Genomic DNA, 27,820 nt, shown 5'->3' with positions numbered 1-27,820 from the left:
GCACCTCTCAAAAAATGTAACTACACGTCGCAACGACGCATAGCGCAAGCTCTGTGATTGGTCGGCTTGGTAGCGCTGACGAGTCTGGGCGGGACCGAGAGCCGCGTGAATGGCGCGAGCCCAATGGAGTGATTGTTTACAAGTGTGGAGTCCCGTGAAGGAGCTCCGGATGGAAAGTTTTGTTTTGTGTTTACCTCATAGTTGCACGTCCGCCGGTTCCTGCTTCAAAATGAGCGAGTTTGAGCCACTTGTACATCCAGAAAGTGTTCAGGAAAAGCAAAACAGCAGCGAAGAAACTCGACACAGAGGAACATTTACATCTCACTGCCATCTAGCGTTTCAAAAGTGTTACTGCAGACTAACAGAGACAGCGCACAGAAGTATAAATGCACAGCTACGGGCGTTGTATGCGCCGTGGGTTACACCGGTCACTTGACGCAGAAGTATAAACCAGGCTTAAGAGATCAGTAAAGGCTGATTTAAACTTCTGCGTCAAACGCCGGCGTATGCTACGGCGCTGACGCATAGTCCTTCGCCGTGGCCGTCGGCTTTGCTGACGTGTACCTTTTAAAAAATTTAACTACACGTCGCAACGACGCGTAGCGCAAGCTCTGTGATTGGTCAGCTTGGTAGCACTGACGAGTCTGGGCGGGACCGAGAGCCGCGTGAATGGTGCGAGCCTGATGGAGCGATTGTTTACAAGTGTGGAGTCCCGTGAAGGAGCTCCGGATGAAAAGTTTTGTTTTGTGTTTACCTCATAGTTAAAGTTGTTGCACGTCCGCCAGTTCCTGCCTCAAAATGAGCGAGTTTGAGCCACTTGTACATTCGGAAGCGTTCAGAAAGAACAAAACAGCAGCGAAGAAACTCGTCACAGAGGAACATTAACACCTCTCTGCCCACTAGCATTTTGGAAGTGTTAATGCAGGCCAACAGAGACAGCGCGCAGAAGTATAAATGCACAGCTACGCACGTTGCCTGCATCGTGGGTTTACGCCGGTCACTTCATGCAGAAGTATAAACCAGGCTTAAGAGGCATGCATTTGAATGAATCCTTTTCATTTGTATGGAAAAATGCTGAAAGAAAATCAGGAATTCTGAAGTAAACTGTTGTGAAAAAACTAAATATGTCAAGTTTTAAATTGTGATTTATTTGGTACCCCTTAAAAACACTACATGGATTATGTAGTTAAACCATAGTTAACTCAAAAACCATGATTACTTCTATTTAAAAAAAAAAAAAAAAATCCATGGTTAATTTTTGTAAGGCACATATTACTTAACTACATGTTTCTTCCATGATATTTTTCAGGTTATCGTCACGTCCACCTGCTGAAAGCTGACGGCTCCACTCTTTCTCCTGCCACCCTCTTCATCCATGTCAAGGTGGTACGGCGAGGAGTTCATATTAAAACCGTTTCTGAGAGGATAGGCAAGGCCTGATGATTTTGTCATGATTTCTGGAAAGGTTTCTTTCCGCAAGTACCTTACCGAAGGAAAAGCCCCTGAGCCGGGCTCTCGAGGTGCTGGAACTCTTCACAGTGAGACCACCTGGAAAAAACATGGACAATGGGTGATACAGAAGTCAAGTGTAGACCTGAGATTCAAAGTGCATTTTGCTTTTATTGTTCATTTGTGCTGCTGTCTGCAGAGCAGAACGTCTAATAAGCTATACTGCAAGTGAGATATGTTATGAAGTCAGTGTTGTTCTAAGTTACAGGTCAGCGTTGCTCGTAGAATCTGTTTTCTAGGAGAGAGATTTTAAGCCTTGATTTCTTACAAAATTATATTTTATGATTAATTTATATTTTAGTTGAATTAGGCACTGTTTACACAGGTGTGTTTTTGTTTTAAAGGTTTTGTAGCAGTTATGCCAGTTGTGTACACTACTCTGGCATCTTCAACCACCAAAACTGAACATTTTTAAAAAGCTGAAAATTTGGTTTTAAAATATGGGTGTTGCATTTTAATATAGATGTGCCAAAATGCAGACTTTTAAAAAGGGAAGCATGGCTGTCCACAGTTAGTCTTTGAATAGTCTCAGCCTAAGACGTCACGCCAAGCAACACCCACAGAGCTTTGGCTAACACCAAATTCACACGGGGCGTCAGCTTCAACGCTTCCCATTCACTTTAAATCAGGCATTGCTGAACTGCATTGTGGATCCATCTGCGCCGCTTCAGTGGCGTTGCTCGCTGCAAAAGTTGGGACTCTCTCAAATTTTCAAGCGCCAACGGAAGCGTCAGCCAATCAGATCGCTGTATGCAAATACACCCGCTTAGGCAGTAGCCGATTGCTGACTAATTTCATAGCCTGACACTGCTATGACGTTCGTGTCAGCCCCAACCTCAAACACCTCAAGCGTTGACGCTGAAGCCCCATGTGAATGGGGCATTAATATCTGATGCCTATGGCACACTTTTCTGGAAACACTTTAACAGATCCTCAATTGTCATCTAATTAAATATACATGATTTCTGGAAGTCGAGTATGCAGCAATCTTTATCAGCCCACCTGAAAACAAGTCTGAGTGGATAAAAAAGCTGCGATGTTTATATTGATGACAGTGTTCATAAGTAAAAGTATAACTTTCTGAGACATTCATGGATCAGTGCACACACGTCTGTTATTGTGAGGATAGCTTGGTGACAATAGCTGTTTCCATCCAAAAATGCGAATGAACTTTATGCGCAAAACTGAATTATCACATAAAAGATGTGCGAATAAAGCAGCGTTTCCACGAATCAAAGCGAACAAAATCGTCAACTGGCGCCAAATATCAACAGTAAAAACAGAATTTGCTGTGATCCAAGAAACTGCGTCAATCTTTTCTTAATCTAATAAACGACTGAACTTTGAAGGTGTCAGACGCAGAGCACAGACACTCTTGATTCTGCAGGTCATTAATAATGTATTAACACTCATGCTGCGTTCACATTAGATGCGGAACGCGCGTCAAGCGCGAGTGATTTACATGTTAAATCAATGCAAACGCGCGAACAAACATCCTGCGGTGCGATACGCATTGAGTTGCGCGTTTTGCGCGAATTGCTCGAGTAGAACCTATTGAGGGTGTCCCGGGGGAAATCTTCCAGGCGACACCAACAACAAGTCATCAAACTGGGCTTGGCTCAGTCAAAAGCACTGCTGAAAGCCTCCGTCATCCAGGTTCAGTTTCTGGAGGGGTTTATGAGCTCACAGAGCTGAATGCACCTCAATTCGCGCATAAGGCGCTAATCGTGGCACGAATCCACACATATCGCCCCGCAGGATGTCTATTCGTGCGTTTGCATTCACTTAACATGTAAATCACTAGCGCTTGACGCGCGTTCCGCGTCTGGTGTGAACGGAGCATAAGATGGTTAAGGCATTTTAGAATAACCAAAACAACATTTCAGATGGTTTACAATGTGCTTAGGCTGCTAGTTTGTTCATTCACACACATTTTTATCATCACATGATCTCTTATAACAAAATCACATTATTTATTTATTATATAAATTTATTTTTTATGCGCATACTGGAATTTTCATACATCTTTTCTCTGTTAAATAAAAAGTTTATCCTACTCAGTTACGTGCATATGTTTTTTATGTGCACTTTCAAAATTTATGCGCTTCATGGTGGTTTCATCAACCATTTTTTATGAGCATCTCCAAGATGCGCATAAAAATAGGTGGAAGGAAACATAGCTACAGAACATTTTTGAATTTGACTTAAACTCTGGATTATTAAAAGTATGCAGTATTCACTGAATTAAAGCTTCAGCATGTGATGTCAACAGACACGCAGGTACGCTTACATTCTCGTGTTTTTTTTCTTTTGGCAGTGAAAACCTTAAAATATTTTGTCATTTTGGTCATAAAGATCAAAGAAAGACATTGTTCAAAACAGTAACTTTTTTTCCACAAATTCCACAAAACTTTGCTTGTTTTTGTAAAGTTTGCCTTTACATAATTGTATATTGTGTATATTTATTGTGTATAAATACACACATCCATGTATGTGAATATACAAGTATAGAAAGTGTTTATTTATATATATTTATAATTCTATCTAAATGTTAATCTATATGTAAATATTTTAATCATGTACATGTATGTGTGTGCACAGCACACACATACTTTTATTTTGTTTGCAGTTAGCCACATTTTATCCTTAAACAACACTATAGCGTACTGTTACTTCAGTTCACAACCCCTTCTGACCATTACACCACCGGTAGACTGCAAGTCTGAATGCTGGCAAAGTTATGCGCATGCCTAATGAGCGTCAGTAATCATGCATCATGCGTTTTAGGCTGTACACGGTTTTAAAATGAGAACACACTAGTGTAAACGTGCCTTAAAGTAGTGTTAAGACTTATGTGAACACAGAAATTAGTCTTTTGTCATTTTGTGAGTTCATATACTTAATTATTATTTGACAAAAATTAAAAAAAGAGATTTTGAGGAGACATTGAAAGCTTGGAAAGTGTCAGGATTGTTTAGTAAGGGTCATGACTGGTTTATTTTTGTATGCAAGTATGTTTTCATTGATTTAAACAACATCAGTAACTCAGCAGAATAATCAGATTATTCTATAAAGTAATTTAGCTAGATACTTTAAATAACAACATCCAATTATGAAGTCTGTGTTTAACAGTGGTTGAAAAAACAGAAGGGTTTATCATTAAACTACAGCATTAACAATGCATTACAAGCATTAGCAAAGTCCGTTATCCTAAGATCTCCAAAACTGGTCAAATTATATTTGTCTAGTGCTAATTTGATGATTTAGAGGCAACTATAGCACTTGCCATTCTATACGTCATTTAATGGCAGGTTTGTTAAATTATGGTAACTCATGGTTCAGATAATAAAGATCTGTATTTTGTACTAGGCTATAATATTTAATTAAATGTTATAATATGATATTAACTGTTTCTCTACAAACAAGTTTAATTGTAAATGTTCAGTTTCTTAGTAGAAACCAGATCATCTTTTGATCTTAATGTCTTGTTGTTCATACAGTACTGTATATGTGTGTGTGAATGTGAATTTATTTTTTAGGAAAACACAATTTTTCTAGACTATTTTGAAATAGATAATCAGTAAATTAATTGACTCAATGTTTAGTATTTACTTTGTATTATCAGCAGCAGACAACATTACCTCTTAAGAAAAAAAAACTAATTCATTTGATTTCTTTTTGCTTGGGTAGTTTTAAAAATGTGGAAATCTGTGAATTAATCCTGATTGTGCTTTTTAATTGTTTTTATTGGTATTGCAAAGATGTAGTGCCTTTTAAAAGCATGCCTACGTTTTATAAATGTGCAAAGCTAATTGTACCAAATGTGTGTTTTATTTACTGCTAAAATGTTGCATCTTTGTTGTAGAAATAGACATTAAAAAGACAACCGAATTTACAGTAAGGTTTACAATTGTGCACTGTTAAAATTGACAAACAGATAGATGTCGATAGACAGACATAGAAAGACAGACTGACAGACATATAACGTTAGACAGACAATGAAAACGAAAACAGTTAATGAAAACGAAATTAACGTTAAATGAAAACCGATAGTTCCACTCCTTATTTGTGCTAACAGCTAACTTACACCCATCCGCATTTATGTTAGGGTAAAATGTACACAACTGGTTCTTGCTCCTGGCGTTCATTCCTCTTTGGTGACCCCTGATAAAAGAGGGTGAAAAGCCGAAATCGAGTGACTGAGTTGGGTTACTTGGGGCTCATTGCTATAAACTACGCATACCGTCGGGCTTTGCGGCAGTCCACCAATGGTTTTGCGGGGTGTGAGAGCGCAGGGCGAGATCCTCACTTCCTGGTTAAACATGGCGGATGAGAATGAGACAGCACCGCTGCCAGAGAAAGAAGAGGAGGTAGAAGAGGATCATGGACACTGCAGCAATTGTGAAAATGAAGAGCATCACTCCGATGACGGGTGAGCGTGCATGTATTTTATTGTTAGCTCTCAAATGTAAATTAGTCCTCCTCACGTTACGAAAAGACAGGGCCCTTGTTCGGCCAAGCTGAGGCACGCGTACAGCATGTCGGCCCGCCTCCTGGTCCAACGCTATTGGTTCACTGCCTTTATTGACAGACGGTTCTCGAACACGATTGGGCCAGGCGCCGTCAATCATGCATGAGGACGGTTCGGTATAGCCAGGTTTCATAGGATCTTTGGCATTTGTATGAGGTGTATAAACAGCCTACTCAAAATTTCGTGCATAAAAACGAATAAACTGTTATATTCAAAGCTGCCATTTATAAACTGTACAATATGTATAGATCGCCTCTAAAAATTGCGTTCAAACATAATCCTGCAGGCCTTTATCACCACTAGGTATTATCATGTAAAATGGATTTACTGTCACTAACCCTTGGCTTGGCGTGATTTAGTTAGCCTGACGGCTGCTAGTAGCATCGTTAAACTTTTTTATTAAAGGTTCATGGTTTCCCAACATCCAGGCGTGTTCAGTGAAGGAGTTTCTCTTTCAGTAGCAAACAGCTCATCTGCTCAAACAAATAAACAAAACAGAATAAAAATTACGTGCGTTAATAAATCTTATGCAGTTGCTCAAGGTCGTGTACAGGAACATTCTCGAATGAATCAGACACAAGAAGTAGTGAGATATTGAGTTATAGTGAAGTGATGTGTGCCGAAGATCACGTAACGCTATCCGTTCAGTCATTATGCGCTTAATTTAAATAATCTGGGGTTTCTGGTGTTATATTGATGATATTTTTCATTACACATGCATTGTAGTTTAATTCATTGGTATTTAAATTAAGTCTTTGATCGGTTTGTTGTCTTATGAGGTACAATTGAAAGTGCATCGAGACCAAATAGGATACTGAATAAACATAAGACCTTGTGAACGCTATGAGGGATTTTGTAATACAGATGCCTCTTTCAGCAATGCTACTGCAGGCAAAACCATTATATTTTACTCTCCAGTGAGTTTTAGGTTCTGTTTTGTTTTAATATATTTTGTCTTCTTTCCGATTAGTGTAGCAAAACCATCCAAAATAGCTTTAAATGTCACAACTGGTCTGTAGAATAAATATGATATGTCTTAAAAACATTTTCTTAAAAACAAAGATTTTTACTGTCTAAAAATTCTAACAGTATTTTTATTAAGTTTATATATATATATATATATATATATATATATATATATATATATATATATATATATATATATATATATATATATATATATATTTATAATTAGATTTCAGATTTTTGTTATGGAAATATTAGTAAATTTCTGCATATTTAATTGCAATAAAAGAAACGTGTTATACATTGTTTGGTTGTACATTGCAGGCTAATTTTTGGGCATCAAATAAAAGTAATAATTTTCTTCTTTTTAAATCAAATATTTTTAAGTGTTTTTCTCTATATTAACATCAAACTTTAGATGCAGTGAAATCTTAATAACTTGTTTCTGACGTCTCAACATTGTTAGCTGAAAAACAAACCTCCTCAGTCATAATTTACATCAATCATTTAAATCTACAATAAATTGCCCATTATGTTATAAAACATCCTGCTTTGCAGCTCACACTTATTGCTCTTTTAACAGGTATACGTGGCTGTTAAGGCAATAGTCACAGGGGTGCTAGTTTATTCGGCATCTTTGTGCAATAGTCCACATCCTCTCGAACATACAAAACATGCTTTTTCTGCAGGTCATGTGATGGACCATCTGTCCCCCATTAACAAATGTAGCTGTGGCAGTCACCTCTCTTCCTCCATGGACATTAATAGGATTAGTTGTGCGACTCTTTGTAAGTCGTCCCATTGCAGCTCGACTCTCGTGTAGTTCTAGTGTGAATTAAATTGCATAATGAGCTACTGTGAAAAAATGATGCATATTTCAGTCATTAGATTTTCTGTAATTTTGAATCTCAGATTCAGCGGAACCTTCAGTTTTTCCAGAACGAATATTTGTTTCTAATATAAAAACTGAGTTAACAGGTTTAATTAAACCAGATTTAGTTTACTCTAAAAATAGTGCTTTTAAAGTTGCCGTACAACGAAAACCTGGATATACCTAGGTGACGCTGAATAATAAGTACATGGAAATGACATACCGTGAGCCTCAAACATCATCCTCATTTTCTCATACAAATGTAAATCCTGTGATTGTAATATTCCTGTGAGGGAAGAAAAAACATGCCAACTGGAACAAAACACTGACAATCCACTCAGGGTCAATAAGGTAATATGCTTGCCCCAGCAGCATTTCATTGGTCATAAGGTTTCGTATTGAGATTACAATTATAAGCTTGTATTATACTTGCTATGTAAGTGTCAATTTTACTTTAAAAAGGGAACAGGCTTTAAGGAATATCTGTTTTGTTATGCAGTTCACAATGAGTCAGGATGAAAATGCAGGATATACGGATTGTAAATTAATTTAGTTCCACCCCGAAGACACATAAGGTCTATTAAATGTGTCATGTGTATTGGGAAATTTGCAACATATGCTTGTAATGAAGCAACAAACACATGTAAACTGCTGAGCATTAAGTATTTAATGCAAGCTTATGCATTGTGTCATATCACTCAGCTCTTGCTGTGATTTCTCTGGAGTGAAAGGACCGCAATACACTTTAGGAAACTCATCTGTTTAAGCAGATGGCAATATTAATTCCTTCCTGTGTTTTCATATACATTGAAGCATAAAAATACAATACTATTGGTCCCTTTTGTCGAATATAATTGTAATTTAGCCTGTGTTTCCTCTTCAACACAACTCAGGAGCAAGCTATGCTTTTCTTGTTGCATAAAGAAGGCTCTCACTACTTCTAGCTAAAATAAACCTCTCTATAACTTCAGTTTAAACTATTGTCGTTTAAACTATTGTCATTAAGCTAGTCATCTACTTAATTTGTCATGCAAGATTCACTCAGAAGTATGAATAACTTTAGTATAATTATTTTCCACATGTGTATTTAAAAGTTACTGATGGAGAGTTAGAGCACAGTTCATTCATTTTCATGATCTTTCCAAATATAGTCAAAACTGTTCTTGTCATATTGGGGCCAATTTCTAGGGTCAGAAATGGTCCTGTAAAACCATGTCTGGGAAATTTGTTATTCCTACCTAAGGCACCTACCTTCTATTTACATATTAAAGAACAATGTAACGCATTGTATCAGTGCATTCAGTGGCACCTTTCATCATGTACTCACCCTCATGTCATTCAGGGTGCTTTCACATCTAGACTTGTTTCAGAACCTGGCGCGTTTCCCAAGTTAGCGCGGTTTGTTTGGCATATGTGAAGCCAGCAATCGTGCTCAGATACGTGCCAAACCAATCGGTCTGAGATTGGTCTGACGTCGGTCTGACGATGTCTGTGGGTGACTGTCACCATTTAAATTGTAAGTGCAGCTCTTCACTTCTAATGTCTTATTTCTCATTATCCCCATAAATTAAAATAAGGATGCATGACAGCCGAGCGGGACTCCCCAAAATACACAGTGAAACTCTGACCAATGTAAGGAGAGTTTACTTGCAAGTGACTTGTTTTAGCTATTTTGGTCCATTTAGAAACTTCGCAGTGTGAAATCGAACCACACCAACATGAGCAAAGTGCAACACTGTAACAACTTCAGTCTCTGTTTTGGAACAAAATAATCTATCCAAAGGTTTGAAAGCACCCTTAAAATCTTCTGTGGAAAAAAAAGATAATTTTGAGGAATGTTGGTAACCAAATCATTTTGGATTCTATTGAAATCCTTTGTTTGTGCAAAACGCATGTTGATGCCAGTTTGGAATTAGTTAGGGCTGGGTTGATAAACAATTTTAAATTGAATTGCGATAAAATTAATGTCAATAACACTAATAAGCTCAGGACTTTTTTTTACTCAATATTGATCTGTGAGCCAATCACACAGCAGAAATGTGCTACAATGGCAATCTAAAAGTGTTTTGATATTAGACATGTACTGAATTTTCGGTCACCGATAATTCATCGACGATAAAAATGTTATGGCATTTAATCGACCCTCTCATTTTTGTGTCTTCAGTAATTGTTGGATACTCTTTTAAATCTTGAAGCATTAACAATTTGTATCACAATATATATCGTTTACATTCAATATGGAAAATAATTATTGAGATTTCATTTTTGCCATTTTCGCCCAGGCCTAGGTTGAGTGAATGATGACTGGAGGTCCTAATTTTTTTGGAATTTTCCATAATTTAAAAAACCTCAAGACTGTTTCTCTTTGTTCGTTCTGAAATTCCTTTTTATATGTTAGAAATGTCAAAATAGAATTTACATGGCCTGTAACTTTGTCACAAACCACAGAGAAACCTCTATTTTGAAATGCCTCTCTTGAAAACGATTTATGAAGCATTCTCATTACAAATGGAAGGTCTTTGGACCATGTTCCATTTTCAAAATCGTGTTAGAGGCAATTCAAACTCAGCTCTTGCAGAGATGGAGTTTATTTACTTCAAGCAACGGCACTCTGAATTGCTGAAAAGTCTGTTATAATAAGCTGCTATATATATATATATATATATATATATATATATATATATATATATATATATATATATATATATATATATATATATATATATAGATATGTATATATATATATATATATATATATATATATATATATATGTATTTTATTATTATTATTTTTTTTTTTGTATATCTCTTAATATCATATTGTTGTTCAGTAAATCCATCAAATAGCCTCTAACTGTTTTGCTCGAGGCACAGTGTTTGTTCTGTTGTCGCAGTGCCATTGAGAATGACAGCACTGTTCGATCTTTCGCTTAATTATTTAAAGGTATTTTGTTTTGATTTAGTAAATCACATTCTCATGCATTGCTTAGAAATAACAAAATAAGTTAACTACCAACTTGTAACACTATTTGTATACACCCGCAAATGCTTTTTTTCCATAAAAAAAAAGAATATTATTGTGATGGCAATTTTTACTCTCATGTTTATTATATATTACAAAAATCCAGCATCTAGGTGTTGTTGTATGGTAGCAAGAGGTTCTCCTAATATACTGCTGGCTGTATCAAACACAGTGATGCTCTATTGAGCTTTTCATCTGCATCAGCTGCAGACAGTGCTGAGTGGACATAAACCTCTCATTATATCCGTCCATGTCAGCTGAGTTCATATGATCCACAGGGAGAAGGGCGACACAGGTGCCAAGAAGAAGAAAAAGAAACAGAAGAAAAAGAACAAGGACAAGTCTGGAGCAAAAGATGCCGCTCAGGATCCTCTGGCCAAAGTGAGTTTTAATGTCATAATATATCGTTAATATCAATGATAATTTAATATGACTGTTAACTGTTGTCTCTGCCAGATATCAAAATCCATATTTATGTTTGTTTGTTTGTTTGTTTGTTTGTTTGTGGAATATCATTTTATGATGCCAAGTTACCTGTAGCTTTTAAAACTTCATCAATATATAATCAAAACATTTCATGTAATCTTTCAGTTTTAAATTTTTCATGTATCTACGTCAAATTATTTTAATACTAATGGCCACATCTATAATTATTGGCATAAGTCTGTCGTGTGCAACATGACTGTTCAATATGAATTGAAACACTAAACATGGTACACTTGCAGAAATATAGCAGTGTGTTTTATTTTCTTCAATAATTATATCATTGTTTGTTTTTTACTCTGTGCGGTCTGAGATTTTCAACGACGCCATTTACTTTTCAAATAAACAATATTTTAAAAAATTGGTGGAGTGTGTTTTAGACAGGAAATGTTAAATTTAAGCACTGTCCCAGTTGCATGATCTACTCGTATGAGCAATTTATAAGACTAGGAAGTACCTCAAACATCAATTTATCTTGGGTTACTTTATAAATACCTCAGTGTGATACTATCATTGCTCCATGGTACATTCACAGTCCTTTTCATAAGAGTAAAATTATGTCTTTTTGTGTTTATCAGGTAAACTCTCTCCCAGCTGATAAGTTACAGGAGATCCAGAAGGCCATTGAGCTGTTCTCGGTGGGACAGGGTCCAGCTAAAACCATGGAGGAGGCCACACGTCGCAGTTATCAGTTCTGGGACACTCAGCCTGTTCCCAAACTTGGTATTGATCATTTACATTTGCATTATTTTTGTGGCATTATGTGTTACATGTTCAGTTAATTTGCGCATTTGACTGCTTGACTACCAAAACATTAGGACTATATGGCCACCTGTATGCATGTTATCAAGTAATATCACCAACAACCGGCTTGCTTTATATTTTTTTTAGGATTGTTTTATAGGGGTATAATGGCACATGTATTTATATAGAAAAGTTAATGTAAAGAATGCAGTCCTTTTTTTTTAAATGTACAGCAAACATAATTAAAATTTGAGTTCCTACTATGAACACGCTTTGAGCACATCACTTAGCTTTAACTTTGGCTACTGCTGACTCTTGTTTGTGGCTGAAATGATGTGATTTTAAGTTGTTTTCACAATATAATGACAAAAACTGTGATCACACCAGAGCCTCTCATGTGAATAATCATTTAACATTGCTTGACATCACAGCCCACCATTATCAATGAAAAATGTTGTCAAACAAACAAACATGGAAAGTGACACCACTAGACTTAAATGCTCTTTTGTAGACTTTGTGGCAGTCAGTGTGAGTATTTTCTGACAACTTTTTATCCACGCTGCAATGTTTTTAAAAATAGCTTGAAACTTAGTTTTAAATTACTGAAAAAATCCGATTTATCCATATGACCAATCACTATTTTTGAAATATATTTTCATATTACATATAAAGAGAGTTTACTTTCGCACTTTCACATATTTTGTTTAATTGATTTGAGAATTACTTTATTTATTTGAGAACTTCTGTTTTTGTTTTCAACAATTTTGTTATTTTTGAAGGATCATTAATATGAACAAACTAAAACTGTGACTCTGCTGGGATTTTTAAATTTTTTAAAAAGAAATATAAGCATTTCTATGTTTTCTGGCATAAGCTGAGGTCTTTGCGCATTTACTGTGTCCCCTGCTGATGAGAACACTCACTGGGGACTGAGATGGCTGGTGTGAAGAGGAAAGCCTTTTCTATACCACAGAGCAGAGTGTACAGAGGTGGTCATTTGGTCCGCTGATCCAAGGGTCTGGCCACTGGCATACAATTCTGATTATAAAATGACTAATTATATAGTAGGATGGAGACAGGAGTTAAATATGATTATGAAGGCAAATAATAATACTTGTGTAATTAATTAGTATCAGTGTGATGGACTTTAAAAGAGATAATCTTGAACATTTTTAAATATTCAATAATAATAAGCAAATTATAAAAAAATGCATGTATTAATTTGAAAAAGAGAGGGTAAAAATAATCCAATACCTGGTTCTGTACCAGAACAACCTTCTCTTTCATTCTGAAAAACATCTTCACAGCTTCGCTATGAAAACATTGATGCACCGTGTGATCTCTGTAGCACCCCTCAGAAGCTAGCGGAGCTGCTAATCATCCGGTCCGTGTGGTTTGGCTTATTAATAGTTTTTTTTTCGCGTATAGGCATCTGTGAGAGTAGTTTTTCGCTGTGCTGATGGTTTATGTGCATCATATTCGCTCTTCTGTTAGTTTAAGTAAACGTCATTTTACAGTATTTGTTTTGTCTGGCACACTTCACCGCTGTCATTTTACTCAGCCGCCCCTCCTCTTGCTCACCGCTGATAAAGCAAGTTTGCACCTTTAAACAGCACCACCTTTCAAAAAATGTATTGCCATTCATTCAACATTTCTTCTGGTTTGAATCGTCACATTTTAATTGATTGTCAACCGACTAACAATGAATCGTTATATCCCTAATTAATAACAATTAAACATCTCAACCAATTATACGTTTAGCTTTTCATCTCCCAAACCGTACCGAAATTGAATAAAACTTTCAAACATAATTAAGCAAATGTGATGTATACCCAACTGTGAATTTTGTGTTCATTTACAACCCTGTTGTTTATACTGCATTGTTATCTGTAGATGAAACATAACTTGATTCTGTCTGTCTGTTTGTTTGTTTGTAGGTGAGACTGTGACATCACATGGTTGTATTGAGCCAGATAAAGATAACATTCGAGAGGAGCCCTACAGCCTCCCGCAAGGCTTTACCTGGGACACTCTCGACCTAGGAAACGCTGCAGTGGTACAGCATGTCTCACTATCTTATACATACAAATATACAACTGGAAACAGTTGTTAAAACTGCTGTTTGTTTTCTTTAAAGCTGAAAGAGCTATACACACTCCTGAACGAGAACTACGTGGAGGATGACGACAACATGTTTCGCTTTGATTACTCTCCTGAATTTCTGCTCTGGTATGAATGTTCAACAGATTTGTTATAAAAACCTTGATCAAAGTGATCTATTCTTGTTTTTTTTGCCTTGTTTTTGAATGGCATACTATTTTTTTAGTTTGTCCTCCTCTCAGTTCCTCTGAATTGTGTTTGTTACAGGGCTCTGCGTCCTCCAGGCTGGTTGCCTCAGTGGCATTGTGGAGTGAGAGTGAACTCTAATCAGAAGCTAGTTGGATTCATCAGTGCCATTCCAGCCAACATCCGCATCTATGACATGTAAGCAGTCATAAGTGGATCTACATACCAGTTTAAAGCAACTGAAATAGGACTGCAAATAACGACTACTTTAATAATCGATTAATCTGTCGATTATTTTTCGTTGAACCGGATAAAAAACAAAAGAAGAAAAGAATTCATTTCCAACCCTTTATTTAAAAAAGCTCATCCCTAAGCTGTTATAATAATGATTATAATAAAAAAATTAAGTGGTTTTGTCCTGTTTTCAATCCAAATATCTAAATATTTTTAAATTGGATACATTTCAGACACATGAATTAGCATAAGAAATTATATCTTGTTTTCAGAAAAAAAAGAAAGTTAAGTCATTGTTTGCTTAAATCAAGCAAAATCATTTGTCAATGGGGTCAGAAAAATAATCTTAATGAAATAAAATCTCAAACTAAAGTTTTAAACATCACTTAATTTTCTAATGCCATTTATCTTGTCTGTTCTTAATTTAAGACATTTTTTTTTTAGATATTTGGACTGGAAATGAGACGAAATTACCAAGAAAAGTTTTTTGCAGTGCAGATATACATGACAGCATCATGTTCAGTAATCAATTTTAATCGATTTAATCGATTCATTGTTGCAGCCATACACTGAAATCAGCATTTTAACATCTTTTTCTTCCTGGAACTGCATTTGATTGCTAAATTTGGCACTTTAGTGACAGTTGCATTGAACATGTACATTGCATGTGCATAGGTATTCATTCAGCATAGGTATAATGAGTATGTGTCTGTGCAAAATAGATGATGGTGCATCAATAAAAAAAATCAGATTTTGCAAGACTAGTTAAACTATTATTTTGTGCTTAATTACTTATTATTAGTTTAATAAAAAGTTTAAGGATTAACATTTGTAGTTTTTGATTGTAGTTTGTAGTTAATCCCAAACATATGTCATAATTTACTCGCTCTTGTCACAAACCAGTTTTTTATTTTACAGTTTTTTTTGTTGTACACAAATGAATATATTTTGAAGAAAGCTGAAAACTGGTAACCTTCATTCTATTCATTTTTTTCTTACTATAGTAGTAAATAGTGACAGGTTTTCAGCTTTCTTCAAAATATCTTTACTTGTGTTCAACAGAATTAAGAAAATCATAAAAGTTTTCAGTAAATAAATAGTGAGCGCATTATTATTCTGGATCCAGACATGCGATCCAGCACCAAAAGGCAAAGTTTAAACCAAATCTGAGTTAAAATTTAGCTTCATTTCTGCGTATTTACATGAACAGAATTGCCTGTTTTACTCACTATTGCAGGTGATTGACTTGAAGTTTATAATTTGAGATCTTGAAAATGTGGCATTAGAAGGCATCTCTAATTGGGCTGCACAAATAACTGAATAATTGATTTACATCACCACTGTTGTGTTTCTCCAAAGCCTCTTTGCTGTGCATCAATCCTTTTTGCAACCAGTCACAGTCACTGGCATGTTTGTGGTAAATCTTAAAGGAATAGTTACCCAAAAAAATTTAAATTACTCACCCTTAGTTGGTTTCAAATCTTTATGAGTTTCTTTCATTTATTGGACTCTAAAGATATTATAAAGAAAGCTGAAAACTAGTAACTATTAACATCCATAGTAGGAAAAGGAAATACAATGGAAATCAATGGTGACTAGCTTCCAGCATTCTTCATAATATCTTAGTTTGTGTTTAACAGAAAACTCATAAACTCAGAAAGGTCTAAAACAAGTAAAGGTAAAGGAAATAATTACAGAATGAATGTTTTATTTTTGGGTAAACTATGCCTTTAATATTTTGCCAGTAATAACAACTGCTATATGTAAGAGTAATGATCAGAAAATCCACAGATCATTTTGCTTGGTTATATCATTTATTTGTAAAGTTTTTAATTCATAATCCAGTTTTATTTCATATTGTGCTGAGTAGAATGTAATGCACTTGTTTACTCGTATATGTTTATAGTTTGATTCGTATGTCTAACACTTGTCTTGTTTTAATTTGTTTATTTATTATTATTATTGTTTTCATTTGACCCACGTCTGCTGTTTGACCCTCCTAGAGAAAAGAAGATGGTGGAGATTAACTTTCTGTGTGTGCATAAGAAACTCCGTGCGAAACGAGTGGCTCCGGTGCTCATCAGGGAGATCACCAGACGGGTCAACTTGGAGGGCATCTTTCAGGCTGTGTACACTGCTGGGGTGGTACTGCCCAAACCAGTGGGCACCTGTAGGTAAGACACACAACCGCTGCTTCACGTAATGTTACAGGTACTTTAGTGCTTAGAGAGTGGCAGATGATTCTAGCCTCTTTGAAGTGCAACTGCAATTAAAAATAACCATATTTATTTTTCTAACTTTTATTGCTAGTTTTGTGGTGAACAGTTCATCTGTGCATATCATTAAGAGGAAAAAATTTGTTTACCCTTGTAATCTAAAATAGTAATCTGAAAATGCACTTCCTCATTTTTTCTTTCAGTTAAATTCTCAGATTATGTCAGTCTGAGGCATTGGGTATGGTTAACATACTTAGCCACGCCCCTCCAGCTATTAGTTTTGAAAATAATCAGGCTAGCAGGAGGAATCTGTTAGGTTGTAATAACTCTTCTAAAACCCATTAACCTATCTTTCTAAATGAAATGCCTACTTTACTCCATCCATTCAGCTTCCAGTAGAAAAAACAAGCCACGTCCACAGTTTGCTCATTTAATATTCAGTTTCTCTGGGAACTGCGCCACAATGTTGAAAAAATAAAATAAAAACAGTCGCAGCTTCTGGTTCATGTGGACTTCAACTTGATGAAAAAAAAGAGAGGGTGCTCGCTGCAGAGCCATTTGAGGAGAGCTGAGCTCCAGCAAGTGGGAGCATGAGCTGTCGCTCCTCCTCCTGTAAGCTGTTTTAATGCGTACACCAACCCCACCCCTAACCCTACCCCCAGTGACATCACTCGTAGAAGAAGTGCAAAAAAGGTGGAGCTCAAGCTTAAGCTCCCCCTCGCTGGAGCTCAGCTCTCCTCAAATGGCTCTGCAGCGAGCACCACTTGAAAAAAAAACACCACTTACCCACAATTCTAAGTAGCTGAGAAAATACAGGGTGTCCACTAGATGTTACACTAAATTTTAGGCCTTAAAAAGCGTTAAAGTCACTGAAGTATTGTGTTGTAGGTCTTAAATAATTTAAAATTGATCTTAATTTTGTTTTGTCCAAGTAAAGATACTCAATTGGGCCGACATCCATTCAATCAGCAGCAATACATCTTAATAAAACCTTATTTTTTAGACTTAAGTTTTTTATTGCAAAGAGATACCAATCACAGCAGCTGTTAGACATTCCTTTACAGCAAATATTCCAAATTAAATTCCATAATCAGGATGTAAAAAAAAACGATAACACAATTTCTCATGATAATACCAGGCCATTAGAAGGAATTTTAATCCTGCAAAAGTAAAAAATTTCATTCTTTTTGGTCTTAAAAGAGTTTTAAAAAATCTTAAATTTGACTTGATGAAACCTGCAGAAACCCTGGTAAATACAATAATAATGTTTGTAACATTTATTATAGGTAAGTTCTGGCAATCTATTTTCTACTACTACTACTACTACTAATACTAATGATGATGATAAAAAAAAATACTAATAAAAATAAATGAGTATTTGTTTGCTCTTGTTTCACTCTCCCTCCATGTGTGTTCACTGCTTGACCGTGTGTTCTGAAGCGGCTTTTACACTGACCGCAAAAATCAATGTGCTATGAAACTCGTTGGTTTCAATGGTTTGTTGCTATTGCAAGCAAAGTGCTAGTCCAGCAGAGCACATCATCAATTAGCTTGCACACAACATGGTCAAAGTTCAAAATAGCTTAAATAGTCTGCTTAAATAGTCATAGACATTTCTATGTAGTTTTTGTTCCTTCTGCTTTCAATAGCCTTACTGTGCTGTCATAACAAGAATTTTCTAAATTTAGCTGAGAATTTTCCTTACAGTACATCTCTTATCAATTTTTAAAGCCTTAATTTTATGTATGATTGAAATCAATATTTACTTGTATTTACATATTTGTTCATAGTCATTATTATTATTATTGCTATTATTATTATTATTGAGTGTTTTTATGACAGCTATTTATGTCATAATGTAATTAATCATTGTTTATTTCAGACTATCAAAAGACTATCCAGGTGATCATTTTAAATCATTTTAAACCAGAAAATTACTTCAGTGCTGTCTGATTTACTTCAGGCTGAAACTGTTTCATGACCTTTCATGTGAAATGCCTTCACAAGATCAAACTCATATTTGTTTGTGATAATTGTTTTTGTCAGATTCATTTAATAGACTGGTGCAGATCAGGATCATTTAGGAATAAGATTACACAGGGATTGGAATTGAGATTTTAGCAATTATTCATGCAGCTTCCTCTTCTCCTTCCTCTAAAGTATTTGTATCTGAGATTTTTCTGAGGTTTAGGCACATATTACTGTAGTAGTATAAATGCTATTGCTTACAATTTTGGATTTTTTTACTTTAAAAAGGAAAGAGAAAATATTACAAAATGAATGCTGTTCTTTTACATTTTATATTCATGGACAATTTCTACATTTGTTTGACAGTTTCCACAAAAATACTCTGATTGTCACATGACTCCCATTTATGTACTTCTGTTAACTTTAATATATGCTGTTGCGGGGGTGTCGCTAGACCCCATTTACTGGGGCACGTGCCCCAGTAAAAATCGCCAGTGCCCCAGTAAATGCTTTGAAATACGATTTACTTTATATGCAAGTGTATTTATTAAGAGTGGTAATCCCAGAATAAAGACATCATTCTCTATGTGCAACCAAACCAACGCTGATGAAAGCAATGTAGTTAAATCAAAAAGCAAACTGAGCATGTGCACAGAAAAAAAAAAAAAACATACCCGTGTGGCTCACGCACACTGCTTCTGCTTGACGCTGACGTGCTGCTCTACTCCAGGTTCGGTTGTGAACATGCACGCTAAAAAAAAATTGCAGTGCCGCTCGTGCTTTGTGAAACCGGCACGCAGTGAGATTCGAAAGTCGACAAAATAAAGTTAAAATAATATGATTGTGATCTTATTCATACTGCATGGCTCCTGATATATTTTTTGGTATGAAGCAGAAAGGAGGGATGAAGTCAGAGAGGACAGACTTAATAAACCTAATTCTCGGCCTTAAGTTGGGTCTAAGACAACACACAACAGATAATTCTATAAAACATCTTTTATTGTATTCTATTGAATTGTCTATATCATTTCATTCTAATAAAATTAATATTAATGCAAAAGATTTCTTAAATTATCTTAGCATCACTCCAGTTGCGTCTTTAGATTGTTTTCCGGTTACATTCAGGATTCATTTCAGTAATTTATTTAGAATCATAATTGTATAATAACATTAGTACTGCTATTTATTTATAATTATATATATATATATTTATTTATTTGTTTATTGATCTTCTTAGGGGGATGCTGTGCCTTAGTAGAGCTTTATGTCTAGCAATGCCCCTGGGCGGTTGTAATGTATATTAATGCATAATTGAAATTTGAACTTTACATCATTTTTTGTACTAATGAGTTTGTTTGTGTTTATTTGGTAGATACTGGCACCGTTCTTTGAACCCACGAAAGCTGATTGAGGTGAAGTTTTCTCACCTTAGTCGCAACATGACTATGCAACGCACCATGAAGCTCTACCGGCTGCCAGAGGTGGGTGTGTGGGTGGGTGTGTGTGTGTGTGTGTGTGTGTGTGTGTATGTGTGTGTGTGTATATGTTAGGACTGCACAATATTGGAAAAATCTGCTTTGCGGTTTTTCTTTTGCCACGATATATATTGCGATATGAATATCATTTCATCAGATGATTTAAATAGCTCTATTTGGAAAGATTTCATTCATTTAGATTGACTGTGATTATTAAGTTGTGTTCTATGCACGTGCATCTTAATAAAATATAATAAATTACCATCAAAAATAAAAAATAAACAGTGCTTTGGGGTTTTCTTGGGTGTCTGAATGCTCGTACACAATGGGACGCTTTTCCTTTGCGTTTATTGTCTGCGTTTTTCGAGACATTTTTCCAGATTCAAACCCGATCGATTTTTACTGCCATTGAGCAGAAGAGAATGCAGAATCACTCTTTGATGACAGATGGCGCTACACAACTTTAAGCCTCTAAAACTCGCTTGTAATACAGAAGAAGAAGTCAGAAAGTTGAAACTCTTGTTGTTAAAGTTACTGGCGATTCGAACAAGCCTGGATGGTTGAAGTAGCAGCTCTAGCGATGAAGAAAGGATTATTGTTCACCAGTGCAATAAGCAGCTCCACGTTCATATTGCCTCTGGGCATCTTTTTCAAAATGCGCTCACATTGACAGTGTTGTGCTTGAGCGCCTCCAAGTGCTGTTTACTGTAGCTTCAGCAGCTCCGTGATCAAAAGAGCCAATCTGATTAGTGGAGAAGGAAAAAAACGAGCATAAGGAGTTTCTTAAAAAAATGACGCTTTTACGTCTGTCATTTTGCGCATTGATGTGCATGATCACATTGGTGCCCTTTATTTAGTCACAAGGCGTTAAACGTCAACGGAAAAAGCTTCCCGGTGTGCACGGACCTTAAAAGTATTCAGGTACAGAATGTGAACAATCAAATGAATAATAACATGGTCATCATTTATAAATAATCAAAAACTCGTATTTAATAATATCTTTGTTTTAATCTTTAATAAATAATCTAATCCTGAGATGCAACTATTACAGATACACACTTTGCGATATAGATGCTTGTTCAGCCCTGGTGTGTGTGTGCCAGCCTGTTTCCCTTAATAATCCCTTAATGCTCATTTCTTTCCTTTAGGCTCCCAAGACTGCAGGTTTGAGGCCGATGACCATAAAAGACATCCCACTGGTTCACCGCCTGCTGAAGGAATACCTAAATCAGTTCAACCTGGTTCCAGTCATGAGCCCTGAGGAGGTTCAACACTGGCTGCTCCCTCAGGAGAACATCATTGACACCTATGTAGTGGAGGTACAACACTGCCTTATATATCTGCATATATTGACATTATAGTGTTGTTAGCAGGTAAAAGTGGATGATGTGGTCATTTGTGTAAAGTCTTTGTCATGAGCATCTGGCTGTTTGTGTCATCCATTGCAGACTACAGATGGGAAGGTGACTGATATCCTGAGTTTCTACACTCTGCCGTCCACCATCATGAACCATCCTGTGCACCGCAGTCTGAAGGCGGCATATTCCTTCTATAATGTACACACCACCACCCCACTGGTGGACCTGATGGGAGACGCTCTTATCCTCGCCAAGTCGGTCAGTCACTAAATGCGTGCATATCTGTGCGTGTGTGTGTGTGTGTGTGTGTGTGCGCGTGTGTGCGTGTGTGCGTGTGTGCGTGTGTGTGTGCGTGTGTGTTTGTGTGTGTGTGTGTGTGTGTGTGTGTGTGTGTGTGTGTGTGTACTTGTTTTTTATGTAAAACCTGAATGCACACACAAACCCATTTAGACTTGTGCTACTGGGGGAACAAAATTGAGGCCCTGTTTACACAAATACGTTTTAGTTTTAAAACAGCGTTTTGGAATAAAAACAATCCACGTCCAATCCACACTGACATTCACCTAGCATTTCTGAACAGCTCTCCGTCCACACTACACCACTAAAAATGCACATCACGTGACCACACACACTCTGGAATGCTCTTCAACGTATGCGCGCATCTGAGCTACAGGCAGTCAGCAGGTGCTTTGAGCACAAAACCCCAGGTGAGAGCTGTGCACGTCGGACGTCTCATCAACCACCTACCGCTAGATCTGATCTCACTAAAATTGTTAAACGTGATGTATTTGTTAAACATTAAGCTCCGTTTTATTATAAATATTCATACAGTGAAGATGATGCTTATACATATTTAGCTACACGATGCCTTAACATTTTTGGTGTCTGTTAAGTTGCTAATATCAAAATGAAAATTGACAGTTCTTTATATCATGTTATCAGTTTATTAAGATGATGCCAAGATGATGCGAATGACGTTATAAAGTACACTGTTCTCTTTGAAGATTTACCCGATGTGTCCTTAGGAGTTTGTTTTCCAAATCAATCTTGCAAAGTCTGAACTTAGAAGAAAAGGATGCAAGACTGAACTTTACAAAAATGTGCAAAATGTGTTTTAAAACTAAAATGTATAAGTGTAAATGGGACCTTAATGCAAAAACATCTCATAAATCACACAGAATTAAGTATTTTGAAATTGTCAAAATGCTAAATGTTTTCTGTGAGAGTTGGGTTTCAGGGTAGGGGGAAATATTATACAGCCTGTAGAGTAGATTACGTCTATGAAAGTCCCAACCAGGATATAGGAACGTGTGTGTGTGTTGGAGTTCATCTGGCAAAATGAGTCACAATGATCATATTTCAAAAATAATCATTTACCTATTTTTAGATTCTCCATAAAAAATGCAAAAGATGCATCATTTGATGTAATCAGACAAAACTAATCCTAAACTTTTTTTTATTTGATGAAAAGTCTTTATTTTTGGTATGAACACAAGTCTTTTGACACTTGTATTGTCATAGGATTTTTTTTTTACACATTTTCACCTCTTCCACCAGTAGATGGCGATAACTGTTTAAAATTGCATTTGTCTATAAATCTTTCAAGAAATTGAGTTACAAATTGCAATACAAAAATGAAGGAGACTTGATGAATGTGATTCAAGTTGTGTCTCAAATACATCTAGTGTATGAACTTCCTAAGGTTATTTTGCTATGTCAGAATGTGAAAAGTCCTGATGTGTCCAACAATTCACATGTTTTTTTTCATTTTTAAATAAGTGGAGATATTTATTCATGAAGATATTTAAAGTTAAAATATCTAAAATAATTAAAAGATATTTATTACTCAATTCTTTGACACCTTTTTTAATCTTCATAACTCAAATGAAGATAATTTGGATCTACAGCAATGGTAAAAAACATTGTCAAAGCATTCTACGGGGCTTCAGTGATTCAACAGTAATTATACAAACACATTCCAAAAACACATTAGTGCAACAGACAGACTTTCCTCTCTTTTATGTCTAGTTAAGTATGACATACTGCCTTTAGAATCAGCAATTCAACAAGTGTTGCATTACCTGTAGTAAATGTGCACCCTGACCTGATATTAAAGACATATGCGAACGGTCATATATATATATATATATATTTTTTTTTTTTTACAATATCTTTTTAACCTTTTAAGTTATTAATTTAAATCATTTAACCCATATTGACTATATTGTTGGCTATAACTGCAAATAATTTTCATGCTCTGGCACAATTAATAAGTACTCAGATTTGTCGTTATTTACACAATCATTTTTATGCATTTACTTAGCTATAGCTCTGGTACTGATTTGAGATGTGGTTTTTAAAGTCTAACATTTTCCAACATCTGTAGTAATTTGAAATGTGTTACGGGCAGGTTCTTCTGGAGCAGTAAACTGTCTGCATAGTTTATGACATTTTTTTTTTTTGTCTTTTCTCTTGCAGAAAGGTTTTGATGTCTTTAATGCACTGGACTTAATGGAGAACAAGACATTTTTGGAGAAGCTCAAGTTCGGCATTGGAGATGGAAACCTGCAGTATTACCTCTACAATTGGAAATGTCCCAGCATGGGTTCAGAAAAGGTACAAATACAATTATGTTTTTTTAGTCTGTCAGAATGAAAATTAGGTAGGATTTGTTGGCTTGTACATGAAATCTGCATTAACGGAGCTAAACTCAAACACTAGGTCGCCACAGTATCTATTTATCTAGAAATGCAGCCAGTAAAATGTTGTTCACTACAATAATAGTATATATTCCAAGTCTCATCAGGAAAAATGCTTTTAATGGCATTTTAAATGACTCAAGGACACAGAATACTAATTAATTGGGTCACACTTTATTTTGATGGTCCGTTTGTTGAATTTAAGTTACATGCCAACTAAATTCTCATTAGATATAAGTAGACCGTTAGGTTAGGGTTGGGCTTAGGGTTAGTGTAAGTTGACATGTACTTGCAAAGTTTCCTATAGTCAGTTAAATGTCTGTTGCAGGAGCAGTATCAACAGATATTAACCAAACTGTCTACTCGTACTCAAATGGACCATCAAAATAAAGTGATTTTAAATTCTTGTACTGTACTTTCCCAAATCCTTTAAAACAGTAGTTCCCAAAGTCTGGGTCAGGGGATAATGAAGGGGGCATAAAATCCAATTGATTTTATGAAACTATTATAATAAGCATATTTTGTCAATATGCTACTTTTTTTTTCTATTAGACTGTGACCCCTGGGCTCTCATTATGTTGGATTAAAGACACAGCAATAGAGTCAGATGCAGCAGATTGATTTAATGGCACCAGGGTAAACTTTCTGACACCTTTACGGCACTTACATAAAACTTCTGCCTAGTTGTATGTGTAAGGTGTTTTGCATTTGCAAAGTTTGTATATTTATTACCACTTCAGAGGATATTGGCAGCTGCGAGTTACTGGCATTGTTATTTTGGGGGTCACAGGGTGAAAAGTTTGGGAACCCCTGCTTTTAAACACTAGATTTTTACCCATTTCTCAGCAAGACATTTTTTAAAACATTTTAAATATAATATAACCAATAGAATATATTCCAAATTAGTCAAATAAATGATCAGTCTACCAAACAGTACCTGTCATGAGTACAATTGCATTCATAATCGGTAGTCAGCATAATCAATCATGCTGGACAATTGTAATTGCACAATCCAAAATAAAATAATTCAACCTCAGCCCCAAATACACTGTTAAAAATGCTGGGTTCCACACAATCAATTTGTGTTGAGACAACATAAATGAATTAAGCTAACTTACTAGTTTTATACAAATTAGTTAGTTAGTTAGTTAGCTAGGTAGTTAGTTAGTTAGTTATTTGTCCCAGAAAGGAAAATTCATTTGAAGCATACAATTACAGAGGCATCTGACATTTTACATTTGCCATTTATATAAAGGAATCACTTAAAAACATAGGGGGTACCCCTACTCTAAATATCCAGTCTACTGGCCATCAACTGCTACTGAGAAAGGAGGAATTTAAAAATGTAATTGGTCGAGGCATAAATGCTAATTTTGTCTACTTTCTTACCCAAATGCATGTGGATTAAACATAAAACAATTAAGTTGTTCTTGTGTGTTATTTTAGCTCTATTTAAATAAGTTCAATTAAACAGCAAACATCATTTTGTTTTGAGTATAGCTCCGCCCCTTCCTCTACTTGAGCAAAGCTGTGAGCGTTGAGTGCGTGAACATTCTTCACCTATTTTTTATGGTTTAATAAGGCACACTTATTATTTGTAGATTAAAAAGAACATTTCAATGTGAATGCATTACACTACACTACAAAAAGGCATAGAATATGTCATATGCATGCCATTTAAGAGATCAATCAGCTTAAACTGAAGAAAACTTCAAATATATCTAGTTTTTTTTTTTTATATGCGGCTTATTTTATAACTATTAGATCTTTTTTATTACATATTAAGAGGCTCTTAAAAACAATGTATGAATTATATTATTATAATCCTCTTTTTAAAATTTTTTAAAGGTGGGATTGGTTCTGCAGTGACCCGTTCCACCGTCCACAAGCTCCGTCTCGTATGACAGCGAGGCTGATCTATGACATCACGCACTGACCGCCTGACAGATGCTACCGATGGACTTCCTGCTTCAGGAAGGAGAATAGAAATCACCGCCCATTTTTTAAGTTTGAACTCTGACCTGTTTGGACCTGCACTACTGCTGCCAGAAAGAGAAGATGTGCTCTTCTCCTTCTCTTTTTTTTCCCCCTCTCTCTCCCTCATTCTTTTACTTTCTCTCTCTTCTCTCTCTGCGCATGGACCTTAAGCCATTGTATTTACCATCACCAGAGATGAGGAACCTTAATCGGTTATGATTGTTAACAACAAACGATGCACACAAACAAACACATGCTCATATGTAACAATGAACGTGATTTTTTCCCCCCTCTCTATCCAATGGGAGGTGCTTTTTGCAAAAACATTTCCTCAGTGTTTTCGAAAAAACAACATGCAACAATCAAAGACACGTAAAACAGCCAATGAGATAATAAAAATCCCAAGTGGACATGACAAGGGCTGCTGTCACTGATTTTCCTGTGCGCATTTTCTCCTTAAACTGTTTGTTGCCATCAAAGAAAAGCGTCTCTCTTTTGAAAACGTTGACCAACTGATGGTGCGGTACTTGGCGAATGAGATTTTTTGGTTCTGCTTTGCTTTTAATCTGTCCTCTCTAATCAGTTTATTGCTTATTTGTCTCTCTAACTGCCTGTGATCCCCATTCATGCATTTGCCAACAGAGAAGCTTTGGTGTACATGAGGATGAAGTGAGAAATATTCACAGTGTTTTGGAAGCCACTGGCAGATTGAGGGGGATCACCATAAATTAGCAATAAGGATGGTGTTTTTTTTTTTTTTTTTTTGAGGAAGCAGATTTCATTGGGGTGGGAAGGGGGATTGAAATGTGGGGATTTGTGTCGTGGATGATCGATTTCGCCTGCTAATAAAGTTGTACGCCTCTGAAGGATCTATAGAACATACTGATCATGTTGAAAACATATGCTCTAACCTTTTATTTATCAAAGGAATTGAAAGCGGATGGATTTATCAAAGCAGTACAATTTTAAGAGATATCGGCAGTGCCTATTGAATATTGAAAGTTGTGGTTTTCTTGAACGTAGTGTGGGTAATTTGAAGAAAGACAGGTTGTGGAAAATACAATGAACGCAACTGAAAACGGGTCTTTAGGATTTTATGATGGAGTGAAAGATGTCAACGTGTATTAATTTTTTTTTCTTTTGTGCTAAATAAAAAGTAGCAGCTGCTGTGAACATCTGGGTTTTGGTTTGTTATTTCTGAGTTGGTTTGCGGTCAGTCTCGCTTTGTTTCCTTTTTGGCAGATTAGAGTAAACGCACACTAGTTTTGGCTTATTTAATGCCACCGTTTCCTCTATGCAAGTGTTTTGAGATATTTTTGTAGGAAATTTCCTCCAAGGGTTAGTTAAATATTGAATAAGAGATTGATTCATGTTTTTCCATTGAGCCTGTGTTGACTTAAACAACCAGTTGGTGACATCAAGTCCCTGTGAATCTTTGAATAATTCGATCAAATGATTTATTTAAAATGTCCTATTTAAGA

At 35.9% G+C, this 27,820-nt stretch overlaps 2 protein-coding genes and 1 long non-coding RNA gene across 6 annotated transcripts in view; 2 read left to right on the top strand and 1 right to left on the bottom strand.

Annotated features, from left to right (window-relative positions):
• Window positions 1-5,406, top strand: part of plcd3a (phospholipase C, delta 3a) — a 44,938-nt gene extending 39,532 nt beyond the window's left edge. Inside the window, 1 exon segment of the mRNA NM_001099423.1 lies at window positions 1,310-5,406. Coding sequence (NP_001092893.1) covers window positions 1,310-1,440 — 131 coding nt within the window. The 3' untranslated portion in view covers window positions 1,441-5,406.
• LOC141381252 (uncharacterized) lies at window positions 1,128-6,069 on the bottom strand. 2 transcript variants are annotated; one of them, XR_015481099.1, is made up of 2 exons: window positions 5,597-6,069; window positions 1,128-1,548 (listed from the first exon to the last, which is right to left on the bottom strand). It is a non-coding gene; the product is annotated as an uncharacterized LOC141381252 (long non-coding RNA). The 2 variants fall into 2 exon arrangements; XR_015481100.1 differs by having other exon boundaries at window positions 5,753-6,069.
• nmt1a (N-myristoyltransferase 1a) lies at window positions 5,808-26,752 on the top strand. Of its 3 annotated transcripts, NM_001020480.1 has the most exons (12): window positions 5,822-5,941; window positions 11,178-11,280; window positions 11,961-12,105; window positions 14,064-14,182; window positions 14,264-14,355; window positions 14,494-14,610; window positions 16,650-16,820; window positions 20,203-20,311; window positions 21,454-21,624; window positions 21,754-21,921; window positions 24,142-24,279; window positions 26,211-26,752. In NM_001020480.1, exons 1-12 carry the CDS (start codon window positions 5,832-5,834, stop codon window positions 26,229-26,231), a joined length of 1,464 nt encoding a protein of 487 aa, NP_001018316.1. In that variant the 5' UTR covers window positions 5,822-5,831; the 3' UTR covers window positions 26,232-26,752. The 3 variants fall into 3 exon arrangements, 1 of the variants encoding a protein (NP_001018316.1); XR_015479531.1 differs by lacking the exons at window positions 20,203-20,311; window positions 21,454-21,624; window positions 21,754-21,921; window positions 24,142-24,279; window positions 26,211-26,752 and adding an exon at window positions 17,617-17,939 and having other exon boundaries at window positions 5,808-5,941; window positions 16,650-17,257; XR_015479532.1 differs by lacking the exons at window positions 20,203-20,311; window positions 21,454-21,624; window positions 21,754-21,921; window positions 24,142-24,279; window positions 26,211-26,752 and adding an exon at window positions 17,617-17,939 and having other exon boundaries at window positions 5,808-5,941; window positions 16,650-17,401.
• Window positions 26,753-27,820: the final 1,068 nt, after the last annotated feature.

This window comes from Danio rerio, chromosome 3, assembly GCF_052040795.2.
Source record: "Danio rerio strain M-AB ecotype USA chromosome 3, GRCz13ab, whole genome shotgun sequence".
Classification (NCBI taxonomy): domain Eukaryota; kingdom Metazoa; phylum Chordata; class Actinopteri; order Cypriniformes; family Danionidae; genus Danio; species Danio rerio.
This window is presented reverse-complemented; position numbering and strand designations above follow the sequence as displayed.

Bases quoted from the DNA above. Each gene is read 5' to 3' on its own strand.
- nmt1a (NM_001020480.1), top strand. From the start codon at position 5,832: ATGGCGGATGAGAATGAGACAGCACCGCTGCCAGAGAAAGAAGAGGAG. The intron at 12,106-14,063 runs GTATTGATCATT...GTTTGTTTGTAG, and splicing joins TCAGCCTGTTCCCAAACTTG to GTGAGACTGTGACATCACAT. The intron at 21,922-24,141 runs GTCAGTCACTAA...TTTCTCTTGCAG, and splicing joins CTCTTATCCTCGCCAAGTCG to AAAGGTTTTGATGTCTTTAA.